General features: G+C 41.2%; 1 protein-coding gene across 4 annotated transcripts in view; it reads left to right on the forward strand.

The window, feature by feature from the left end:
- rmp24 (ribonuclease MRP subunit p24) overlaps positions 1–14,792 on the forward strand; it is a 94,502-nt gene extending 79,710 nt beyond the window's left edge. For all 4 annotated transcript variants that reach the window (XM_073023929.1, XM_073023930.1, XM_073023931.1 and 1 more), the window contains exons 5-6: positions 2,209–2,432; positions 10,490–14,792. In XM_073023929.1, the coding sequence (XP_072880030.1) occupies positions 2,209–2,432; positions 10,490–10,643 (378 nt within the window). In that variant the 3' untranslated portion in view covers positions 10,644–14,792. The remainder of the gene's footprint in view (positions 1–2,208; positions 2,433–10,489) is intronic.
- The last annotated feature ends 7,878 nt before the right edge of the window (positions 14,793–22,670 follow it).

A 22,670-nucleotide genomic window follows, 5' to 3' on the forward strand; every position in this document is an offset into this window, starting at 1 on the left:
ATAGAGGTTTGAAGTCCCCACCTTGAGTAAATTCAGTGTACTTCCTGCTACGTGTACAGTGTGTACTAACTGACGGGCAGTAATCAGGAGAGGAGTTTCTTGTTGATAGAAGGGACTGTAGGCACTTGAATCTTGATCACAGAAAATGGAACATGGGAAGCATTGTGGATCAAGTAGCATCTAGAGCAGAGTTTCAATCTGAAACCTTGATGTACACCTTGGGTCTCCACAGATGCTGCTTCACTTGCTGAGTTCTTCCAGCTTTCTTTTTTTTTGTTTTCTTGTTGATATTATTTGCAGTGATACCATATGACTTAATTGAGTCTTAAATGACGTTGAGAACTGAGCCACTCCTTACTGTGCTTCCACTTCCAATGTGTGCAAAATACACCAGTAATGTTGGTGTATGGTTTTGTGATACATTTCTGACACTGACATTTCACTAATCTGTTACAATAAATTCTCAGATGAGGTCATCATTGAAATTGAGTGGGCCCACATTCCTTCTGTCTGAACCTAGTGTCTCAGTCAGGGCCAAATCATCCGTTTGTAATTTTAGTTGTTCCACTTCAAAGTAGTTCATGCAGCAATGGCTGCAGTGTCATTTCAGAAGCACTTTAAGAATTAATTTTTTTGTTGGAATTGCATGTGGGCCAGACTGCATAAGAATAGCTGATTAGAATTTTGCAATTATCTTACAACTTAAAAGATTTTATCTTGTAGTGGCACTAGTTTTCTTTTTTGCCTTCAAGCCACCAGCTGCGACTACTCTCAATAGGCCCATACACTTACTGGGAAGCAAATGTTTAGGAGCAAAAGCAATTCCAATAGATAGTTCCTTGAAAACATTTAAGGATTAAAGTTCTGACTTCACTATTGGAAAGCTGCATTCCAAGGGAACCCCTGCAAGAACAGCTTACCATTGTAAGTACAGAATTATTGCCAAGTATTGTGCACGACCAGAAGTGTAATGTTTGTTGTTCAGCAGTTAGAAAGACTTCCCTACAAATATGCTGGGGTTGTCCATTGTGTCCAGTGCTCCCGATGCGGCCTCTTCTGTATTGAGACCTGTTGTAAATTGGGGGACCGTTTCACCGAGCACTTTCACACCATCTGCCACCAGTGGGAATTTCTAGTGGCCAAACATTTTAATTCCCATTCCCATTCCGATATGTCGATCCATGGTCTCCTCTTGTGCTAAGAGGAGGCCACCTTCAGGGTGGAGGAGTAAGACCTTGTATTCCATCTTGGTGGCCTCCAACCTGAATATCGATTTCTCCTTCCAGTAAACAAATTTCACAACTTCCTCTATTCCCCACTCTGACTATTACTCACCTGCCTATTATTTCCCTCCTCCTTTCCTTTCTCCTATTGTCCACTCTCCTCTACTATCAGATTCTTTCTTTTCTAGCCCTTGACCTTTCTCACCCACCTGACTTCACCTATCACCGTCTAGCTCTCCTCCTTCCCTTCCCACCCCCCACCTTTTTATTCTGGCATCTCCCCCCCCCCCCCCCCCCCCAAGTCCTGAAGAAGGATCTCGGCCCGGAACGTCAACTGTTTATTGATATCCATAGATGATCCCTGACCTGCTGAGTTCCTCCAGCATTTTTTGTGTGTTGGTTTGGATTTCCAGCATCTGTAGACTTCCTCATATTTAGAAAATAATGTTGTTTTAATGTAACAGCATAACATGGAACTATACTGCAGAGAAGGAGGCCATTTGGCCCATTTTATTCACGCAGGCATATAGCCCACCAATCCCATTAAACCCATTCCCCCTCACACACCAACATCTTTTTGAATCTTTTACTGATGATCTATACTAAGGGGAAATTTGCAACAGTCATTTAATCTATAAGCACATCTTTGGGACGTGGGAAGAAACTGGAGTACTCAGGAAACCCACACAGTTGCAGATAAAATGTGTAAATGTCACTGTGATGATGCCTGAGCACAGGATCGAACACGAGTCCTTGGAGCTGTCTGGCAGCACTTATGAGCAGTGCCGCTATGCTGTCTAGATGTTACAGCTGATGGAGAAAAATAAAATTTACTTTGCAAGAGTTTTAGAATTTCTTGGATGAACTGGCTACTTGCTCCTCATGGTTTTTTATTAAAATTGCTTGGAGGACTCAGAAATCACTTGCATTCAATTTTGACCCTGAACAGATATTGTGCTAACAATATTTTTTTTAATCCCTGCAGTTGGTTACATGCTATACATGTAAGGAAACATCAAGATTTAATGGAGCAAAAAGAAGATCTCTGGCTGTAAGGCCCCACATCCCAAGAAGCTTAACCAAGACTAAAAGTGACATAAAGACACTTGAAGGAAGAAGGATGCCCCAGTCCACTGAGAAAGTAACCAAATATTCCCCGCATGTGAATAAATTGAGTTCAGAAATCAAGAGCCCAGCTACAACCCCACGGTATTTATACTATTTATTTCAACTTCATTTCCTCATGATTTATATCTAGGTCTTAACTGTAATAGGGATTTCATGAGGTGAACCAGTATCCTGAGGAAATTGGGTGTTTAAAATCTCTCTTCTACGATTTTCTGGATTCAATCTAAAACCCTTTACCCTTAATTCTTTCATGTGTGGTCAAATCACAGAATATCATATGGCTATGAAACAAAACTAAGCACAGAAATAACAATGTTAAGCTATATAAGATCTTGAAGATATTTCAAAACCTATTTGTGTTTTTTTTAATTTTAGCATTTTGTCTTCATAGGCTACATAGATGCATGTTGTAGACCCCTGGGATTTGAATGAGCACAAATCTATGTAGGTTAGAAGTTCAGAGACTGAAAAAGAGAGCACTGAAGTAGTCAAATTTAGATGCCACAGTTTTAGCAGCTGGTGAACTGAGCCTGGTGGTCTGAACCTGTTGAACCTGGTGTTACTAAGACAGAAAAGGCAATGTTACTCTTGGTTCAATCAGCTCCTGGTATGGAACATAGAATAGTACCGCACATTATGGAAGGGCTATGGGAGGGCTTGTCAAAGATCTGAGTTGATGCAACAAAAAGCAGTGGCTTTAGTATTTTCTTTGTTTAATTCAAGGAAATGTTGGTCCTCCTGTAGTGTCTAAATGACATACAATGTATATGACAATCAAAAATTGCTGGAGTGCTCCAGTGAGATGTTTGAAGGAACTGAATGCCATCAGTGTACATGTGGAACCTGGAGGATTTTAACAACTTTATTAAGGGATAGACAACCAAATTACTTAAAGTGACATTTCAAAGGTAACTGGGTGAATCTGGGCAGAAAAACCATTGCAGTTGATTATCTGGTTCCAACAAAGTGAAACCAACCAAGGAGAAGTGTTATTGTACAGCCTTCAACTTTGCAAAGTATGTTATTTGTGACATTCAGAGCCATTTCCAAATAGGGACAATAAGGGATGAAAATCCAAAACTTTAGCAATTTAGAGTAAATCTAACTTCCAAGCTTTCAGCCTTCATTCCAGTTATTGGTACTTCACACCAGCAGGTTCTACTCTCAGGCTCTAGAGAGCATGATAGTGTTTGTATGTGTGTCACTATAGACTGGATCTATAACCCTCCTACCCCACACCCTTCACCCAGTACTTCTCCCTAAGAGCTGCTATTGACTTGTTCATACTGCAGCTATCACTAGAGAAGGAGTTCACTGGCCTTGTACACTATAGTGAGAATGTGAGTAGAAATCTATACTAAAGTAAATACTCAGACTTTTACATCTTCCAATGGCAGCAGCACAAGGTGGTATGCAGTCTAGTCCTTTTAAATTAACAACAGCAAACTGATAGAAGTGGGGTGAGTGTAATGAGGAGAGAAATTAAAAAGGGGAAGATCAAAGGGCTAAATGAGGCAAATTGATAGTGATATGGGTAAAGCTGGCAATCAACAAGGCTGTAGTGGAAATGAGAGTGTACCATCAGGATGAGCATGATGTGCAATTATTGCCGTAAAATGCCACTTCGAACTAATCCATTGGAGAAGAACGGTGCCAAGTTTAGTTCATTAAAGAGGGTGATTACCAGGATTTATGATTTTGGAGAAGTCTTTCTGTGAAAAGAGAGCTTGCCAAACAGGTTATCAAGTGATCCTTGATGAATGTGTGAGAGGGCTTTGGTAAAGTTAGGTTTGTAAGAAGCTAGATGTCAATGTTTAGATTTAAAGTATATTAATAATGAAGACAAGTTAGTGTAGGAGGCAGCCATTTGGCAAGTTAACTTTGAACCAGCTCTATATAATAGAATCCAGCTGGTCCTCCTTTCTGCTCTCTTCTCCAGAGTCCTCAAGTTCTTGTCCAGCTCAATGTTGAATACAGTAATTAGAATAATCACCATTATAGGAAACATAAAAATTATGAGCAGGAGTTGGCCACCTGGCCAGTTGATCCTGCTGTGCCATTCAATAAAATCATGGCTGGTCTGTATCATCTCTAAAACCAGTATGTTTTTGCTCAAGTACTATAAGGAGACCAGAAGACACAGGACTTTGGTGTGGCCTCACCAGTATGCTGTGGAGTTACAGTTTAACTTTTTGTTCTGAGATTCAATCTCTCTATGCAATGAAGGTCAACATTCCACTTGCCTGCTTGATAACCTGTTGTACCTGCAGAACAACATTTTGTGATTCATTCACAACCACTCCCAACCGCATGATGCAAGTTTTCACCATTTAAATAATCTGATCTATTTTTTCCTTCCAAAGTGGATGATTTTGCATTTACTCCATCTGCCAGACCTTTGTCCACTCACTTAATCTATCTATATCTCTTTGCAGACTTTCTGCATGCTCTGTACAATTTGCTTTTTCATTCAATTTAGTGTCAACAGCAAAAGCTACACTCCTTACTCCTCTTCTAGATCATTAATATATATACAGAACAGTTGTAGGGCCAGCACAGTTCCTCTCGACCTACTTTCTGTATTCATTATGGTTACAAATATTTCTCTCAGAACGACTTGCAACTCTCCCAAACCTAGGAGAGCCACTTCAGCATCTTCAGTCTATACACATAATTAAAATCCCTCATTCCTGAATCATTACTTCACTGTACATGCTACTTAATGCAAAAATGGTTTGTCAGAATTGTGGTTTCATTATCAAAAGTTCATTGCTACAACAGGAGATTCCTCATAAAATATCTCCTTTCACGCCATCTCAATACAACTGTAAAAAGCATAATGTTGACCAAAAAGTTGGCTGAGAATTGCTGATAATTGTATCAATACTTTTTGAAAAAGAGGATTGAGTAAAAGCTAATTCCCCTTTAACAACAATGTGCATGTAAATAACAGAATTGTACAAAGACAATCCAGGTGGACATGTAGACAACCTGTCCAGTGCCAGAGAGAAAGAGAATGGGAGGTAATTGGCTGAAGAAGTGCTTTAGAAGACATGAAGGAGATGTTGAGAACTGGAAGGATAAGATAGAAAATACAAGAGCAGCCACTAATGGTGGACTAATACAACATTAGAAGGTAGTGATATAAATGTGTTACAAATGCGCAGGAGAGAGGCACAGCAGTAAAGCAATGTAATTTGTGTGTGAAGTATGAATCACTGAGTCATTTGGGTCAGCAAGGGTGGGTGGTGACTCGGTGGGAATTTGAATCTAGCTGTAGAGGCTGTAAAGCAGTCATTCAGAAATCGTCCCCTGCCTGGCCTGATTTGTTCTTACAGTACATTTCTGGCATATTGATAATTCTAGTGATCATGCTTGAAAATGTAATCATTGTAAAACAATTTCAGAATTAGTAAATGTCTTCGGGGAAATTGATTATGTACTGAAAGTTGTCATCTTGGACAATATGATTAAGTCTAGATAAAGATTGGGAGCCAAACCTAATTTGAATGGAAACTGACCCACAGTTTCATTTAAATGGCCAGTTCCAAATCAAATCAAAGTTTAATTATCATTCAACCATACATGAATACAGCAGAACAAAACAGCATTCCTCTGAGGCCAAGTTGCAAATTGTACATAGAACCTTGGCTGTTTGGATAAAAAAAATTGGCTTAAAGGAAGAAAGCAGAGGGTAGCTGTGGAAGGAAAGTATTCTACCTGGAGGTCGGTGACTAGTGGAGTGCCGCAGGGATCTGCCCTGGGACCCCTGCTATTTGTGATTTTTATAAATGACCTGGATGTAGAGGCGGAAGGATGGGTGAGTAAGTTTGCGGATGACACAAAGATTGGAGGAGTTGTGGATGGAGCTGCAGGTTGTTGAAGGTTACAAGAGGATATAGACAGGCTGCAGAGTTGGGCAGAAAAATGGCAGATGGAGTTCAATTCAGATAAGTGTGAGGTGATCCATTTCGGAAGGACAAACCAGAAGACTGAGTACAGGATTAATGGTCAGTTACTTAAGAGTGTGGATGAACAAAGGGATCTTGGGGTTCAAATCCATACATCCCTCAAGGTCGCTGAACAGGTTGATAGGGTAGTTAAGAAGGCCTATGGGATGCTGGGCTTCATTAACAGGGGATTGAGTTCAAGAGTAGAGAGGTCATGTTGCAACTCTACAAATCTCTGGTGAGACTGCACTTAGAGTATTGTGTTCAATTCTGGTCACCTCATTATAGGAAGGATGTGGAAGCTATGGAGAGGGTGCAGAGGAGATTTACCAGGATGTTGCCTGGTTTGGAGAACGTCATATGAGGCAAGGTTAGCAGAGCTGGGACTTTTTGCTTTGGAGCGTAGAAGAATGAGAGGGGACTTGATAGAGGTCTACAAGATTATGAGAGGCATAGATAGGGTAGATAGTCAGTACCTGTTTCCCAGGGCACCAATAGCAAACACCAGAGGGCATATGTACAAAATTAAGGGAGGGAAGTTTAGGGGAGACATCAGGGGTAAGTTTTTTTTACACAGAGGGTTGTGAGTGCCTGGAATGACTTGCCAGGGATGGTGGTGGAGGCTAAAACATTAGGGGTATTTAAGAGCCTCCTGGACAGGCACATGGATGAAAGAAAAATGGAGGATTATGGGGTAGTGTGGGTTTAGTACTTTTTTTTTAAGGATTATATGAGTCGGCACAACATGGAGGGCTGAAGGACCTGTACTGTGCTGTAGTGTTCTATGGTTCTATAGCAATTCCACATAGTGAGCATAAAACATAGTCACACAAAAAAAACATGTATATAGCCCAAGTCTCTGAGTAGCATGTCCTGCAAATTGATGGTACAATTCCTGGCACTACACAGACATACGTAATCCAGTCTGTCATTCCACCGATCAAACACTGAAGGGCAGCAGTGATGGAAGAGGCCAACCCCTAACTAAGCATAGATGCCATGCTACACTGCCTTTGACATCTCCTCTCCTGGACTACAGCAACAAGCCCACAGCTTGAGGCCTTGTCCTCACTACAACCAAGGGTACGCAACTTCTCCGCCACCAGTTGTGTCACCAAACAAGGGAAACAATCTTGCAACATCTTACATTATCAATGTCTAACAGGGTCTTGCAATCACAAGAGAAATGTCCAAGACAATTACCCACTGTTACACTGCCTGCCACCTTCACGCACCAATGCTGATGCCTTCCTGTAGCAGGCAGCAACATGGTCTTCACCCAGTTAGCTCAGAGATGCACGTTTCTGATTACCTAACCATTTTGCATACAATGCAGTTCTGTGGTAATAAAATTTAACTATACCATAATGTGCCTGTCTTGTATTCTGTTTCCTGGTTAATGAAGACTAGCATCTTGTATGCTCTCTTTACCACCCTAAATGGTAATTGGTTTACGTGTAATAACACACACTTTTGCTTAGATGCCATCCAGATAAATCATGGCATACATGCATACGTTGAGTAGTACAAAAGAACATTAACAGAATGTAGAATTTCATGTTCCAGTTAAAGAGGAAGTGAAGTGCAGGTAGACAGAGCAATGGCCATGACAAGGTACATTGAAAGATTGAGTTGTGTAACTTATTAAGCTGTCCATTCGAAGGCTGTAACAGTGGGATAGAAGCTGTTCTTGAGTCTGGTGGTATGTGTTCTCAAGCATCTATCTACCTTTGCTGCAACCACAAGGTCCCAGCTAGCAAATAATATCAAAGTGGATAGTAGAAGTTTTTCCAAGTATGTTTAAAAAAAAAGAGAAATGAGGGGATATAGAACCGCTAGAAAATGAGGCAGGAGAAATAATAATGGAGGACAAGGAGATGGCTGATGAACTAAGTGAGATTTTTGCGTCACTCTTCACTGTGGAAGACGCTAGCAGTATGCCTGATGTTGTAGTGTGCGAAGGAAGAGAAGTGGATGAAGTTACTGTTACAAGAGAGAAGGTGCTCAAAAGTGCAAGACTTCAAGGTACGTAAGTCACCTGGACCAGAGGAACTGCACCCTAAGGTTCTGAAAAAGGCAGCATTAGAGATTGTGGTGGCATTAGACTTTAAATTAGAGTCTGGCATGGTGCCAGAGGACTGGAAAATTGCAAATGTTATTCCATTCTTTAAGAAAGGAGGTAGGCCGCAGAAAGGAAGTTATAGACCAGTTAGCCTGACCTCAGTGGTTGGGAAGATGTTGGAGTCAGTTGTTATGGATGAGGTGATGGAGTACTTGGTGACACAGGAGAAGATAGTACTAAGTCAGCATGGTTTCCTTCAGGGAAAATCCTGCCTGACGAACCTGTTGGAATTCTTTGAGGCGATTACAAGTAGGATAGATAAAGGGGATGAAATGGATGTTGTATATTCAGACTTTCAGAAGGCCTTTGACAAGGTGCCACACATGAGGTTGCTTATCAAAGTTAAGAGTATTACAGGAAAGTTACTAACATGGTTAGAGCATTGGCTGATTGGTGGGAGGCAGTGAGTGGGAATAAAATGATCCTTTTCTGGTTGGCTGCCAGTGTCTAGTAGTTTTCCATAGGGGTCGGTGTTGGGACAACTTTTATCATGCTTTATATAAATGATTTAGATGATGGAATAGATGGCATTGTTGCCAAGTTTGCAGATATACGAAGATTGGAGGAGGGGAAGGTAGTGTTGAGGAAACAGGTAGAATGCAGGAAGACTTGGACAGATTAGAAGAATGAGCAAGAAAGTGGCAAATGAAATACAATGTTGGGAAATGCATGGTCATACACTTTGGTAGTAGAAGTAAGTGTGCGGACTATTTTCTAAACGGGGAGAAAATCCAGGAATCTGAGATGCAGAGGGACTTGGGAGCCCTTGTGCAGAACACCCTGAAGGTTAACTTGCAGGTTGAGTTGGTGGTGAGGAAGGCAAATGCCATGTTAGCATTCATTTGAAGAGGTCTGGAACACAAGAGCAAGGATGTGATGCTGAGGCTTTTTAAGGCACTGGTGAGGCCTCACCTTGAGTATTATGAACAGTTTTGGGCCCCTCATGTTGGAAAAGATGTGCTGGAATTGGAGAGGGTCCAGAGGAGGTTCACAAGGATGATTCCAGAAATGAAAGGGTTATCATGCGAGGAGCATTTGATGTCTCTAGGTCCGTACTTGCTGGAATTCAGAAGGGTGAGGAGGGATCTCATTGAAACCTTTCAAATGTTGAGTAGATGTGGAAAGGATGTTTCTCATTTTGGGAGAGTCTAAGACAAGAGGGCACAGCCGCTGGATAGAGGGGCGCCCTTTTAAAATAGAGATGCAGAGAAATTTCTTAAGCCAAATGGCAGTAAATTTGTGGAATTTGTTGCCACATGCAGCTGTGGACGCTAGGTTGTTGGGTGTATTTAAGGCAGAGGTTGATGTGATCTTGATTGGACATGGCATCAAAGGTTACGGGGAGAAGACCGGGAACTGGGGTTGAGGAGGCGAAAGAGATTGAATGGCAGAGCAGACTCGATGGGCCAGATGGCCTAATTCTGCTCCTATGTCTTATGGTCCCTCTGATTCTCAATATACCATAGGGCCCTAGCATTCATTGTGTATGTCCTTCTATGACTTCAGCTTCACAAATACATGTTAGAAAAATAGAAAGGGAGTTTAGAAGTAGCTTCAGTCATTAAGTTATGGGGGGGGGGGGGGGTTCTAAAAATGTAAGACAGGTGAGGGCAGGAGTTCTCACATTTCAGTAAGTACCCATGTGAATACTTGCAGTGTTATAATGTACGGGTCTGGAAACCAAGAGCTGGGTAAGTGGAACTGACAAAGTCCATCTTTCGTCAGCATTCGCTTGGGCAGATTTGGGGAGCAAGGTATATAATGTGGTCAGTGTAAACACATCATAATCAGTATGTGACAGTGCAGAATGCAGCATTTATTTATGCAGAATGATTTTTATCATAACAGATAAAAGTTAAGAGTGAAAGAGTGATATTTTAAGTGAAATACCCAGCATCCTTTTCTCTTCGCGTATATGTTGGTGGTCAACAAACGATATTTCTTAATTTCTAATTTTGGTCTGAGGAATTTAGTGCACGTGATCAGAAATGTTGTTTACCTCAAATGTAAATGGTTATCTAGTGCATTAATATTACTGTTTCTAACTTCCACATTTATTTTTCTAGGACATCTGTTTCTACACCATCTACATCTTCACCATCATTGAAATCAGTTAAAGGAAAGAAGCTGCAATGCTCTCGTCTTAAGATGCTTTTGAATTCTGAGCAGAAACAGCAGAGCACAAAGGCTTCTCTGAAAGATTTCCTATCTTCAGTGTAAAATGCAATGGTGCAATATTTTTAAAATCTGGTTTGTATGGCCTAGATTTCGGCTACACAAGAGAAAATATAATTGAGGGGAGATGGATTGATTGTCAGTATGTATAATCATTTGGATGTACAGCCTTAGTTTTGTGCCAATTGAGTTTTGTAGTATTGTCATAAAATAGATTTTGCTGTTTACAGATGAACTTCTGGAAACATTACAAGAGCAAGCATGTTGGAGCTCTGTGCTACAGTGCAAATGTGGAACTGCAGATTACCCAAAAGCATGTGTGCAGTCTGGTGTATGATAAGCTGATCTGCCATCTGGTTATTTCAGAAACATACTGCTGTTTGCAGGATGATGCAAACACTTGTAGATATTGAAATTCCAGATGAATGGTTACAGTAACAAATATATATTTAACCAAATACTGCTTTCAGTTTTGTCTCTGCTTAAGTCTTAAAGGATGAGTTTTACTTTCTTAATATTTTAATCTTATGCATGATTCTATAGTGTTTTTCATCTCTCCCTGAAACCATTCCTTAAGCAGAGACTGCGGGTGGGAAAGATCAGACAAGATGCATGAGTGTCTGGTCAGCTGGGAGATAAATATGAGCAAGGAGAAGAGAGAAGTAAGAAGGTCAGGAGAGGTGGACTAGGAAAAGGGTTTTAATTGTGCTGAAAGAAAATATTATTCATATTTGCCAGTTGGGTTGCTTGAAGGGTGATGATATACTTACAGATTGTGTATAAAATACTCTCAATTCCTTGTGATTAAAATGTAGATTTGAAGAAGCACAACTGCAGTTTGACGATGCTTCATATGAGAACACAATGTAAGGCCACTGGGCCTTTTGTCTGCCCTGTAATTCAATATGATTATGGCTGATCTCTGCTGGCCTCAGCTCCTTTATCTTTCTGTCTCCACCTTAAATATATCTAATGATCTGACCTTCATTTCCCTCTAAGGCAGAAAATTCTGTTTTCTGAAGGCCTCTGTTCCTTCGTGACCTCCCGTGACTGAAAACATCTATCCTGTCAATACGTATTAACAGCTTGAGATTAGATTTATTTATTACAAAGCACAGTGAAATGCATCATTTTTAACAACCAGCCCACAAATGTTGCCACACATTCTGGCACCAACATCACAAGCCCACAATGTTACTCAGAAACACACGAGCAGCTGTAAAGCACCCACCCACCCTCTCACACCTTCAAAAAGGCCTCAAACCCATTGGGCAAGATGCCTCTAGCCCTTCCTCCAACTTTAACTCTACCCAGCACACCAATCACGAGTTGCATGGACCTCCTTTCCTGATGAACTGTGCCCTCATGACTATTCTGGGCCTCTACCTTTAAGCTTTGTCTCCAGACTTTGCTGATTTGATCTTCAAGCCTCGACTTCCAGTCTTCCCCAAACCTCCAACCCTAGTGCCCACTAGCCCTTGTGATTCCCACCCATACCTGGGACTTCCTGCCTGGGTCCAGTTTCTGACCAGGTGAACTATCTTCTCAGAGCCTGCATCACATCTTCTGGGATCACTGAAATTCAACATCGGAGCACTTTAACCTGGATTTTAATTCCTGCCCAGATTTGCTACCCTTGACCACTAACTTCCTCTCATTCCTGTTTCTAAACCCTAACCTGACCCCATGTCTTAAATGTCACCGCTCATTCTTGTATATTCCAAGGAGTATAGACCCAAACTGTCTAGCCTTTCTTGACAAGCCAGCCCTTTCATCCCAGGAACTAGCCAGGTAGGTCTCCTTTGAACTGCCTCCAGTGCTATGATATCCTCTTTTGATAAGGGGACCAAAATAGTGCATAGTTTTCCAGGTATGGTCTCATCATGACCCAGTACAACTGTAACAAATCCCTGTTTGTAAACTTCAAACCTTTCATGATTTAAGAAACAACATGCCATTTGCCTTAATTATTTGTTGGACATGTCTGATGACTTTTTGATTTGTGCACTTAAACCCTCTGAACTTCACACATCTGCCATCTCTTTTCATTTGGGTAATCCACCTCTTGATTCTTTTCCCCCAAGTACTTAGGCTTTCATTAGACTTCATTTGCCAGGTTTTCAACCACTAACTCAATCTACCCTGCAGACGTTATTGTCTTCTTAATGACATGCCTTCCTCCTATGTTTGTATCATCATCATCAGATGTGGAAACATAACATTTTGTTCCATTCTCCAAGTCACTATTGTAACTAGCAAATAGTTGATTTCCAAAAGCTGATCCCCGGAGCAGGGTACCAGTGATATCCTTCCAGCCTCAAAAAGATCAGTTTTTCTGCTGGTGATCACTCCTCTCCTCTCTCTCTCTCTCCCCCCCCCCAACTTCACACGCACCCCCCACAGGGCCCCCCTCCCCGCACGCACCCCCCACAGGCCACCCCCTCCGCGCAACCCCCCTCCCCCAGGCCCTCCCCCTTCTGTGCGCACCTCCCCTCCAGGCCCTCTCACACCCCCAGGCTCCCTGCTCTCCATGCACACCTCCCCACCCTCTCTGTACAGGCCGCCCCTCTCCATGCACACACTCAGCACCACCCCATCCTCATGCTCTCTTTTCCCTAAGTGTTCTGTACCATGTAGTCCTGGAAATCAACTGGATGAGTTGGAGATTATGCAAATTGCTGCCCTCATTCCCATTGGTACCATATAAAGTGAAAATTATTACCATATAAGTAAAAAAAATCATTTCAATAGCAAATGCCATTCTTTTTCCCTTCCTCCAAATTGTGTACTCCTTGTTCTTGAAAATGGCCATGATTAAAAGAATCATAAGTGAAAGACTGAAGTAGAAATTAAACTGAAAGCAAGAGAGTAGCCTGTCATGTGAACCTGAGAATCAGTCTGGTACAGTTTCCTTAGACAGTGCTCTCCTGAGCAAAGGGGAAAGAACCCATCTGCAGAAACAGATTATCAGCAGAACGTATTGTGATAGAGCGATGATCACATTGTAAGAAGTGACATTCTGGTGCTGCTCGGTTTGGAACTGGCTCTTTATAGGTTTTGAGAAATAAAATATTTTCTAGGTTGTGGCACGACATAAGAAAAGGCAATTTGCATCGTTTATCCTTCACTACCCATCCGAGCAGTCTTGTTTTGTGATTAACATTGGTATAACAAATCTACCACAACTCCCACCTCCTTTGTGATTCTACTGGGCAGGCCTGTTTTTCACTCTAGCCCAGTTATTAGTGACAAGGATGTGGAAAATCCCTTTCTATAATTATTAGATATGTTTAATAGGCTTTGACAAAGTCCCTTGTTCATTTCTTGTAAAACAAAAAGTAAAAGCTTGATTTTTTTCTGGACTTCATTTTCAGTTTCTGTGGAAGGAGAGCTGAGTTACTGAACTCAGCTTACTGAACTTAAAGAATGGATTACTTTGGTTGTTTTCGGCTTTCCCAAAATGATTATGACATTACTATTTGCAGATAATGTTGTCTTGTTGGTGAATTACCTGAGAAATGATGAAATTTACCCATTTTCTTGGTCAAAGAATTAAGCAACAAAATATTAAAAAGGGTCTGCATGCATGAAAAGGGTGTTTATAATGTATTAAATGCTAAAATTGTTAATGTAATTTCAGTGAACTTTTTAAAAACATAAAGGCCTGCTCAACTGTAAAATTAAACTCCTATCTGATTGTTGCCATAAATGTAACATTTTAATATGCTGTTTGTATATATCAATATTTCAAACTAAATTTGCAAATCATTCCAAACTGAATGAAATAATGAGCCAAGCAAAACCCCCATGTTGTACCAGAATACATATTGGATGTAACCCAATATATGCAGGCTGGTCCCTTCAAGTTAAGTGGCCTTTCTCTGAAAGGGAGATGGTCATCATAAATTAACACTGCTAACTTCCAGTTAACCATACACTTACTTACTTATTTATTCATTAATTCATTCATCAACAAGACATTGGTTCACTTAAGAAAGACAGGGAATATCTGGGCAGCCTTAATATTTCAGGGTTTTTATATCCCTGCCATGTACAGCCTATTCTTTTAATATATACATCAAATCCTGGTTCATCAAAGACTCAATTCAAAGGTTACTGGAAGTAATGCTAAAACTTCAGAATTCTTGATACTTGAATCTTTCTAAATAAAGTATTTCAGATATTCTACCACTAGCTCCTTCCTGTGAATTTCTGCATCTATGTAATTTATTTATTTTAAATAAATTTAGCTGTTCATCAGAATTGAAATATTTATAACTTGTAAATGAAAGTGGAGAACACTAATAGAACAAATATGATAGAGTCCTGTCATCTTTCTTACTTCATGATTGTTTGTTATGACACTAATTGGGGTTACTATCACAATCAGCATCACAGAATGGAAGGAGGCCTTGTGACCCATTGACTCCACATTGGTTGTTTGTAAGAACAATCCAGGTAAAAAGAATTAACGATCAGACTAACTCATATAGCAGCGCAAAAGAGACTCTGGAGAGTCAATTTAAACCAAACACATCTGAAGTGAAACAAATTCAGGTGTAGCTCCAATATTAAGATTTGATAGAAGTTAGTAATGAGAAAGATATCATACTGATGTACTCTCTGGAAGTACTGTGGAGAATGTTAATCATCTGTATTTTCTCAGGATGGCCTATGGAACATATCCACAAGTTTGAAACAGTGGGGGATCTGAAGTAGCTTGAAAGTAGGACTTTAGAAGCTGAGTGTAGAGGGGCGACAATGTTTGGATGTAGTGAAATGTCTGTTATACTGAGGAGAAAACTGGATACATGGAGATGCTGAGGATTCACTGGAGTAGCTCAGGGTGGCCTGGAACCCATAGAGGGGGACAGGGTAATACAGGGATCTGGTGATTTTTTTTGAGATAGTCTTAAGATTCTATTGAAATCCATGGGGGAGAAATAAGTATAATGTTTGAAGATGCCCAAGAGAGTCCAGTTTTATTGAGAAACTTTCAACGTGTTGGGCATGGTCTGGTCAAACTGAACAAATGAGGTGCAGTGTAGAGTTTAGAGACTGGGAACATGAGGGAAGGCCAGCTTGCAGTGCGGAGGGCCAGTCAGTATCATGAGGATCTGGGAATACTGAGATACAGGCAAAGTTCTGACAATATAATAGAGAACTTGGATAATAAGGGTAGAATGCATGTAGAGCACAGAACCAGTTATCAGAGGGTCTGCAGGATCTGGCATATGTGACCATTGATTATACTGAAGAGGATCTGGAGGGGCTAGCAAACACCCTAGTGCCACTGGGGAGGTAAAGTGCCATTTAAGGGATTCTATAAACAGTGAGGGTGGTCTGGCAAACAGGAAAACTGGGGGTGCTGTTAAGGAACTAGAACATCTAGAGAGTTTGTACATGTGATACGGAGGTACTGGGCTACGTCTGGAGGCATCACAGAGGTCCAGCCATTATTGAGACTCTGCTGAAGGCATGTTAAAGAAGCAGACTGACCTGGGAGGATCTGGAGATCAGGGAAAGGTCTGAAGACTAACAAGAATCTGACAATATTATCTGGGAAGATGGAGGCACTTAAATTGGTGACTTCTCAGTGTCATGGCAAAGGCTCTATCACTAAATCAGAAGATAATTTTTCTTATAGCCTCCATTTCAAAGGATAGGGGGCCAGGACTAATCAGAAATTGTCAAAAAGCCAATGTAAAAAGTGCAGATTGTCTCACGTACTGTCATTCTAATCCCTACCTCTGTTGAGAAACACTATGACCACTTCGTACTGCAATGGATTTTTGTTTTTCTTGTATTTATTTGTATAATTTATACTTTTTTTTTAAAAAAAAAGGATCTAGAGCTTTCCTTGTGTATAAGACAAATAAACTCTTAGGCTTCCAGCTCTTGATCATTTTTCACTTGCCTCTATGAGGAGGAAGTTCACCGCAATATTCATCGCTTTAAGTCATTGCATAAAGAGAAGACAAGGCTTCCTTGTTCCTCAGCTGAGATGCTGGGCATACCTTGTACCCAGCTGGAAGCCCAAGAAGAGCTTACTCATTACTCATTTATGTTAATTTGTTTTTCTGAATGTTGTTTGTCAGATGCTGCTGCAATTGGGTTTTCTCTCATTGCATCTGTGCACACACACTGTGCCTATGACAGTAAATTGGACTTTGAGATGTGTTACTGGCAGCACTGCTGTACCATGAACCCGGCACAAACCCCTATCCCACCTACTGGCAGTGCCACAAATCTAGAGCAAACCACCAAATTTCTGGTGAATATTAATAGGCACAAAGGAGAGAATATTACACGAAATAAGGGCGAGAATGGGATTAACGGGTATCCTCTCAGTGCGTGTACTCCTGACGGGCTTCCACGTCATGAAATGTTGATGGCCCTGTGAGAGGAGGGTAGAAACTAACAACAAAGTTCAAGTTCACTATCTCAGTTTTGTTTTTTAATGCAATCTTTGTTGGAATTATTTTTACTGAAATGCCTTCTATGTTTCTATCTTTACAAGCTTGTTAAATTTTTCAGTGAGGCATTGTGGCTGGGTTAAAAGAAGTAGTTGCGGGTTGTAATCGAAAGCAGGTAACGCCAGGCTTACAGGTTAAAAACAATGCTCGTGTACCTTTGAGTCTACATCTTCAGGAGACTCAGCTGTCTGTACATAATAACAATGCAGTTACAGGGATTAGGGTTAATCCCTTGGAGCCCCTACTAATTGAAATGGAACATAAATACAATGCAGCATAGAACAGTACTGTTATAAAAAATAGGCCCTTTGACCTAACAATGTCTGTGCCAAACATGATGCCAAATTAAACAAAGTTTCTCCTGCACGAGAGTGATTTGTGGCCCTCCATTCCATGCAGACTTCTAATTGTCACCATCATATCTACTGCAGTTACTCCTGCCCCTGACGGCCTGTTCCACACACCTACCACTTTCTGTGTATATAAAGCAGACTTGTATAAAGCAACTTTAAACTTTTCACCTCTCACCTAGAATTTGGCATTTCCTGGGGGGGGGGGGGGGGGAGAGATTCTATCTACTCCATCTGACCCTCCCAAAATTTTGAGTTATAGAATAACAACTGACTTGTTGAGAAGATAGTCAAGTAGAAAGAAAAAAAATAAATGGTTGATCAGGAATTAGACTAATTGATACTCTATTGTTCCTATCTCAGTCATTCCCTTGGGATTGAGTATGACTTGTTTTCACTCGTGTTGTGGCTGATGGGACCACTGTGGGATCTGAAAATGCTGGGAAAGGAGGTTCTTCAGGGACGTGTATGGGCTGCTTTAGTGGTAGAACCTGGTAAAGGTGAAGATTGGCACAGCATCATGTACAAGATGTAAGATGGAGGTGAATTTCTATGCACAGCCTAACTTGATAAATGTTCCATGCTCCCTCCTGATCTATACAGGCAAAGGCTTTTGTGAAAACTAAAAAAGTTACATGCCTGTGTATTTTTTTATAGCATTGAAGGAGATTGAGTCTGCGCCAATTCCTACAATATCCCCCCATCAGATATTCTCCCTACATTCCCACAAGCCTCTCTTAAGAGTCTACTTCTGAGCTACACACTTGGGGCAAGTCGCATGTTGATACTTGCCCCTTATTCTTGGAGTTGTTGATTGGTGCAGATCATAAAGCCATTAAGATGTAGAAGCAGAATTAGGCCATTTTGCCCATCCAGTCTGCTCCACCATTTCATTGTGGCTGATCAGTTTCTCTCTCAGCCCCAACCCTCCTGCCTTATCTTTAAAGTCCTGACTAATCAAGAACCTATCAACCTCTGCTTTGAATATATACAATAATTTGGCCACAGCCATCTGTGGCAATGAATTCCACAGATTCACCAACCTCTGGATAAAGAGATTCCTCCTCATCTCCATTATAAATGGATTCCCTTCTATTCTGGGGCTGTGACCCCTCTGGTCCTAGACTCCCCCACCACAGGAAACATTTCAATAAGACTCTAAAGAATTCCAGTGAGTACAGGCCCAGAGCTCTCAATCGGTCCTCAAAAGGTAACCCTTTCATTCCTGGAATGATTCTCATGAACTACCTCTGAACTTTCCCCAATGCCAGCACATTCTTTCTTCAATAAGAGGCCCAAAACCATAACACCATAAGGTATAGGAGCAGTATTATGCCATTTCATCACAGCTGACCCATTTCCCTCTCAGTCCGCATCTCTTACCTACTCCCTGTATCACTTCATGCCCTGACTAATCATGGATCTATCAACCTCGGCCTAAATATACCCAATGATTTGGCCTCCACAGCCACCTGTGGCAACAAAATCCACAGGTTCACCACTCTCTGGATAAAGAGATTCCTCCTCATCTCTGTTCTAAAAGGACACCTCTATCCTGAGGCTGTGAACTTTGCTCTTAGACTCAACCGTCCTAGGAAGCATTCTCTCCACATCCTCGCTGCAAAGGCATTTCACCATTCAATAGGTTTCAATGAGGTCACCCTCATTCTTCTGAATTCCAGTGAGTATAGGCCCAAAGCCATCAAACACTCTAAATATGACAAACCTTTCAATCCTGGAATCAATTTTTGTGAACCTCCTTTGAACCATCCCTGATCTTTTCTTAGATGAGGGGCCCAAAACTGCTCACAATACTCCAAGTGAGACCTCACCAGTGCTTTAGAAAGCCTCAACATTACATTCTTGCTTTTATATTCTAGTCCTCATGAAATTAATGTTAATATCACATTTACCTTCCTCACCAGACTCAACCTGCAAATTAACCTTTAGGGAATCCTACACAGGATTCCCAAGTCCCTTTGTGCTTCAGATTTTTGAATTTCTCTCCATTTATAAAATTTATTTCTTCTACCAAAGTGCATGACCAAACACTTACTGACACTGCATTCCATCTATTCCATCTGACACTTCTTTACCTATTCTTCTAATCAGTCTAAATCCTTCTGTAGCTTCTCTACTTCCTTAAAACTACCAGCCCCTCCACCTATCTTCATATTGTCTGTAAACTTTTCAACAAAGCCATCAATTCCATTATCCAAATCATTGACTTAAAATATAAAAATAATCAGTCCCAAGACAGACCCCAATGGAACACTAATAGTACTGGCAGCCAACTAGAAAGGGTTCTCTTTATTCCCACTCTTTGTCTCCTGCCAATCAGCCACTGCTTTAACCATGAATTTAATTTAACCATGCTTTAATCATTCCTGAAATACCAGGGGCTCTTAACTTGTTAAGTAGCCTTATGTGTGGCACCTTATCAAATACCTTCTGAAAATCCAAGTCCAAAACATCCATCGATTCTCCTTTGTCTATCCTGCTTGTCATTTCTTCAAAAAATACCAACAGATTTGTCAGTCAAGAATTTCCCTTGAGGAAACTGATGGCTATGGCCTGTTTTATAAGTACCCTGAAACCTCAACCTTAACAATTGATTCCAACATCTTCCCAACCATTGAGGTCAGGCTAACTGGCCTGTAATTTCCTTCCTTCTGACTCCCTACCTTCTTGAAGAATGGAGTGCCATGTGCAATTTTCCAGTCCTCTGGAACCATTCCAGAATCAATTGTTGAAAGATTGTTACTAATGGCACCACAATCTTTTCTGCCATCTCTTTCAGAACACTGGGGTGTTTAGAATCTCGTCCTGGTGACCTATCTACCTCAGATCTTTCAATATCCCGAGCTTTCTCCCTAGTAATGGCCGCTTCACACACTTCTGCCCCCTGACACTCTCACACTTCCAGCATACTGCTAGTGTCTTCCAGAGTGGAAACTGATGCAAAATACTTACCCAATTTGTGTGCCATTTCCTTGACCCCATTACTACCTCTCTAGCATTATTTTCTGGTGATCCAATATCCATTCTTGCCTCTCGTTTACACTTCATGTATCTGAAGAAATTTTTGATATCCTCGTCAATATTATTGTCTAGCTTACTTTCATATTCCATCTTTTCCTTAATGACCTTTTTTGTTGTGTTCCCTATCCTTTAACTTCCCATTAATTTTTACTGTATTATATGCCCCTTCCCTGGCTTTTATGTTGGATTTGACTTCCCTTGTTAGCCATGGTTGTATCATTTTGCCTTTAAAATGCTTCTTCCTCTTTGGGGTGTATATATGTTCTGTATTGCTTCCAGGAATTCCAGCCATTGTTGCTCTGCCATCATCCCTGCCAGTGCTCTTTTCCAATCAATTTTGGCCAGGTCCTCTCTCATACCTCTGTAATTCCCTTTACTCTTCAGTAATACTGATAGATCTCAAATTTCAGGATGAATTCTATCATAATGGTTCCTTTACTTTAATCTCATCAATCAATTCTGGTTCATTGGACAACACCCAATCGAGAATAGCTGATCCCCTAGTGGTCTCAATGACAAGCTGCGCCAAAAAAAACCATCTGGTAGGTATTCTGGAATTCCCCCCCCCCCCCCCCGGGATTCCAGCTCCAATCTGATTTTCCCAATCTGCATATTGAAATCCCCCATGACTGTTGTCACACTGACCTTTTGGCGAGCATTTTCTATCTCCTATTGCAATTTGTAGTCCACATTCTTACTACTGTTTGGGGGTCTGTATATAACTCCCATCAGGGTCTTTATCTTTGCAGGTCCTTAGCTCTACTTACAACAATTCAACATCTTTCCAATGATTTGATTTCATTTTTTACCAACATGCTACCACACCTGCCTACCTGCCTGCCCTTTCAATACCATGTGTATCCTTGGATGTTAAGCTCCCAGCTATAATCTTCTTTCAGCCATGATTCAGTGACACTCACAAAACTATACATATCAATCTGTAACTATGCTACAAGTTCATCTACTTTATTCATATACTGCGTCCATTCAAATATAACAACTTCAGTCCTTTATTCACCCTTTTCAATTCTGACTGCCTTTTACATCCTGTTAACTGCAACTTTGCCCTAATATCAGCCTCTCCTTGCTAGGAGTCTCACTACACATTGCCTCCGTTTGAAACCCAACTGGCTCATCTTCAGCACTATCACTCCAGTTACCATCCACCTGTTAAATTAGTTTGAACCCTCCCGAACAACTCTAGGAAACCTGCCAGCTAGGGTATTGATGCCCTTCAGGTTTTCATGTAACCCGTACCTTTTGTACAGGTCATATATTCCCCAAAGAGATCCCAATTTATCCAAAAATCTGAACCCCTTCCCTCTGAACCAGTTCAACAGCCACACATTCACCTGCCAAGCCATTCTATTCTTGCCCTCATTGGTATGTGGCATGTACAACAATCAAGAAATTACTACCCTGGAGGTCCTATTTTTCAGTTTTCTACCTAGCTATCTAAAATCTCTCTTCAGGACTTTCTCACCTTTTCTACCTATGTCATTGGTGCCGATATGTACCAAGACTTCTGGATGCTCACCTGCCCCCTTGAGAATGCCATGGACCTGATCCGAGTCATCCCTGGTCACTAGGGAAGCAACATACCATCCAGATTCTGTCTCACAGAATCTTGTCTCTATTTCTCTGACTATGGGATCTTCAATCAACACTGCAGGCCTCTTCATCTTTCTGCTCTTCTGAGTCAGGCTCAGTGCCAGAGACCCAGTCACTGTGGCTCCCCCGGTAGGTAGTCCCCCTCAATAGTATCTAAAGTTATATACTTATCGTGAGGGAATGGCCACAGGTGTACTCTGCACTGGCTGTGTATTTTCCTTCCTTCTTCTGACAGTCACCTGGTTATCTGTCTCCGCAACTTTGTAGCTTATGTCTGTCACCTCTTCATTCTCCTATATGATTCCTTAATACATTCTCTGAGGAGCTGCAGCTTTGTGCACCTGTGCAGATGTGGTTATTTGGGAGAATGGAGTTTTCCAGATTTCCCACATCTCACACACAGTACAAAACAATGCCCCTGGAGCTATTCTCACTACGCATAAATGCCCTAACAGATGAGGAATGAAGAATTAAGAACAAAAAGGGAAGCTTACTCGATAGTTTACCTCGCCCAAGCCTAAGGAGCCAAAGCCACTCCAAACAATGGCCTCTCCTCTTGACCTTGCATTTTTTTTGTTTGCCCTTTATAATGA

The sequence above is a fragment of the Hemitrygon akajei genome, chromosome 20, assembly GCF_048418815.1.
Source record: "Hemitrygon akajei chromosome 20, sHemAka1.3, whole genome shotgun sequence".
Taxonomy (NCBI): domain Eukaryota; kingdom Metazoa; phylum Chordata; class Chondrichthyes; order Myliobatiformes; family Dasyatidae; genus Hemitrygon; species Hemitrygon akajei.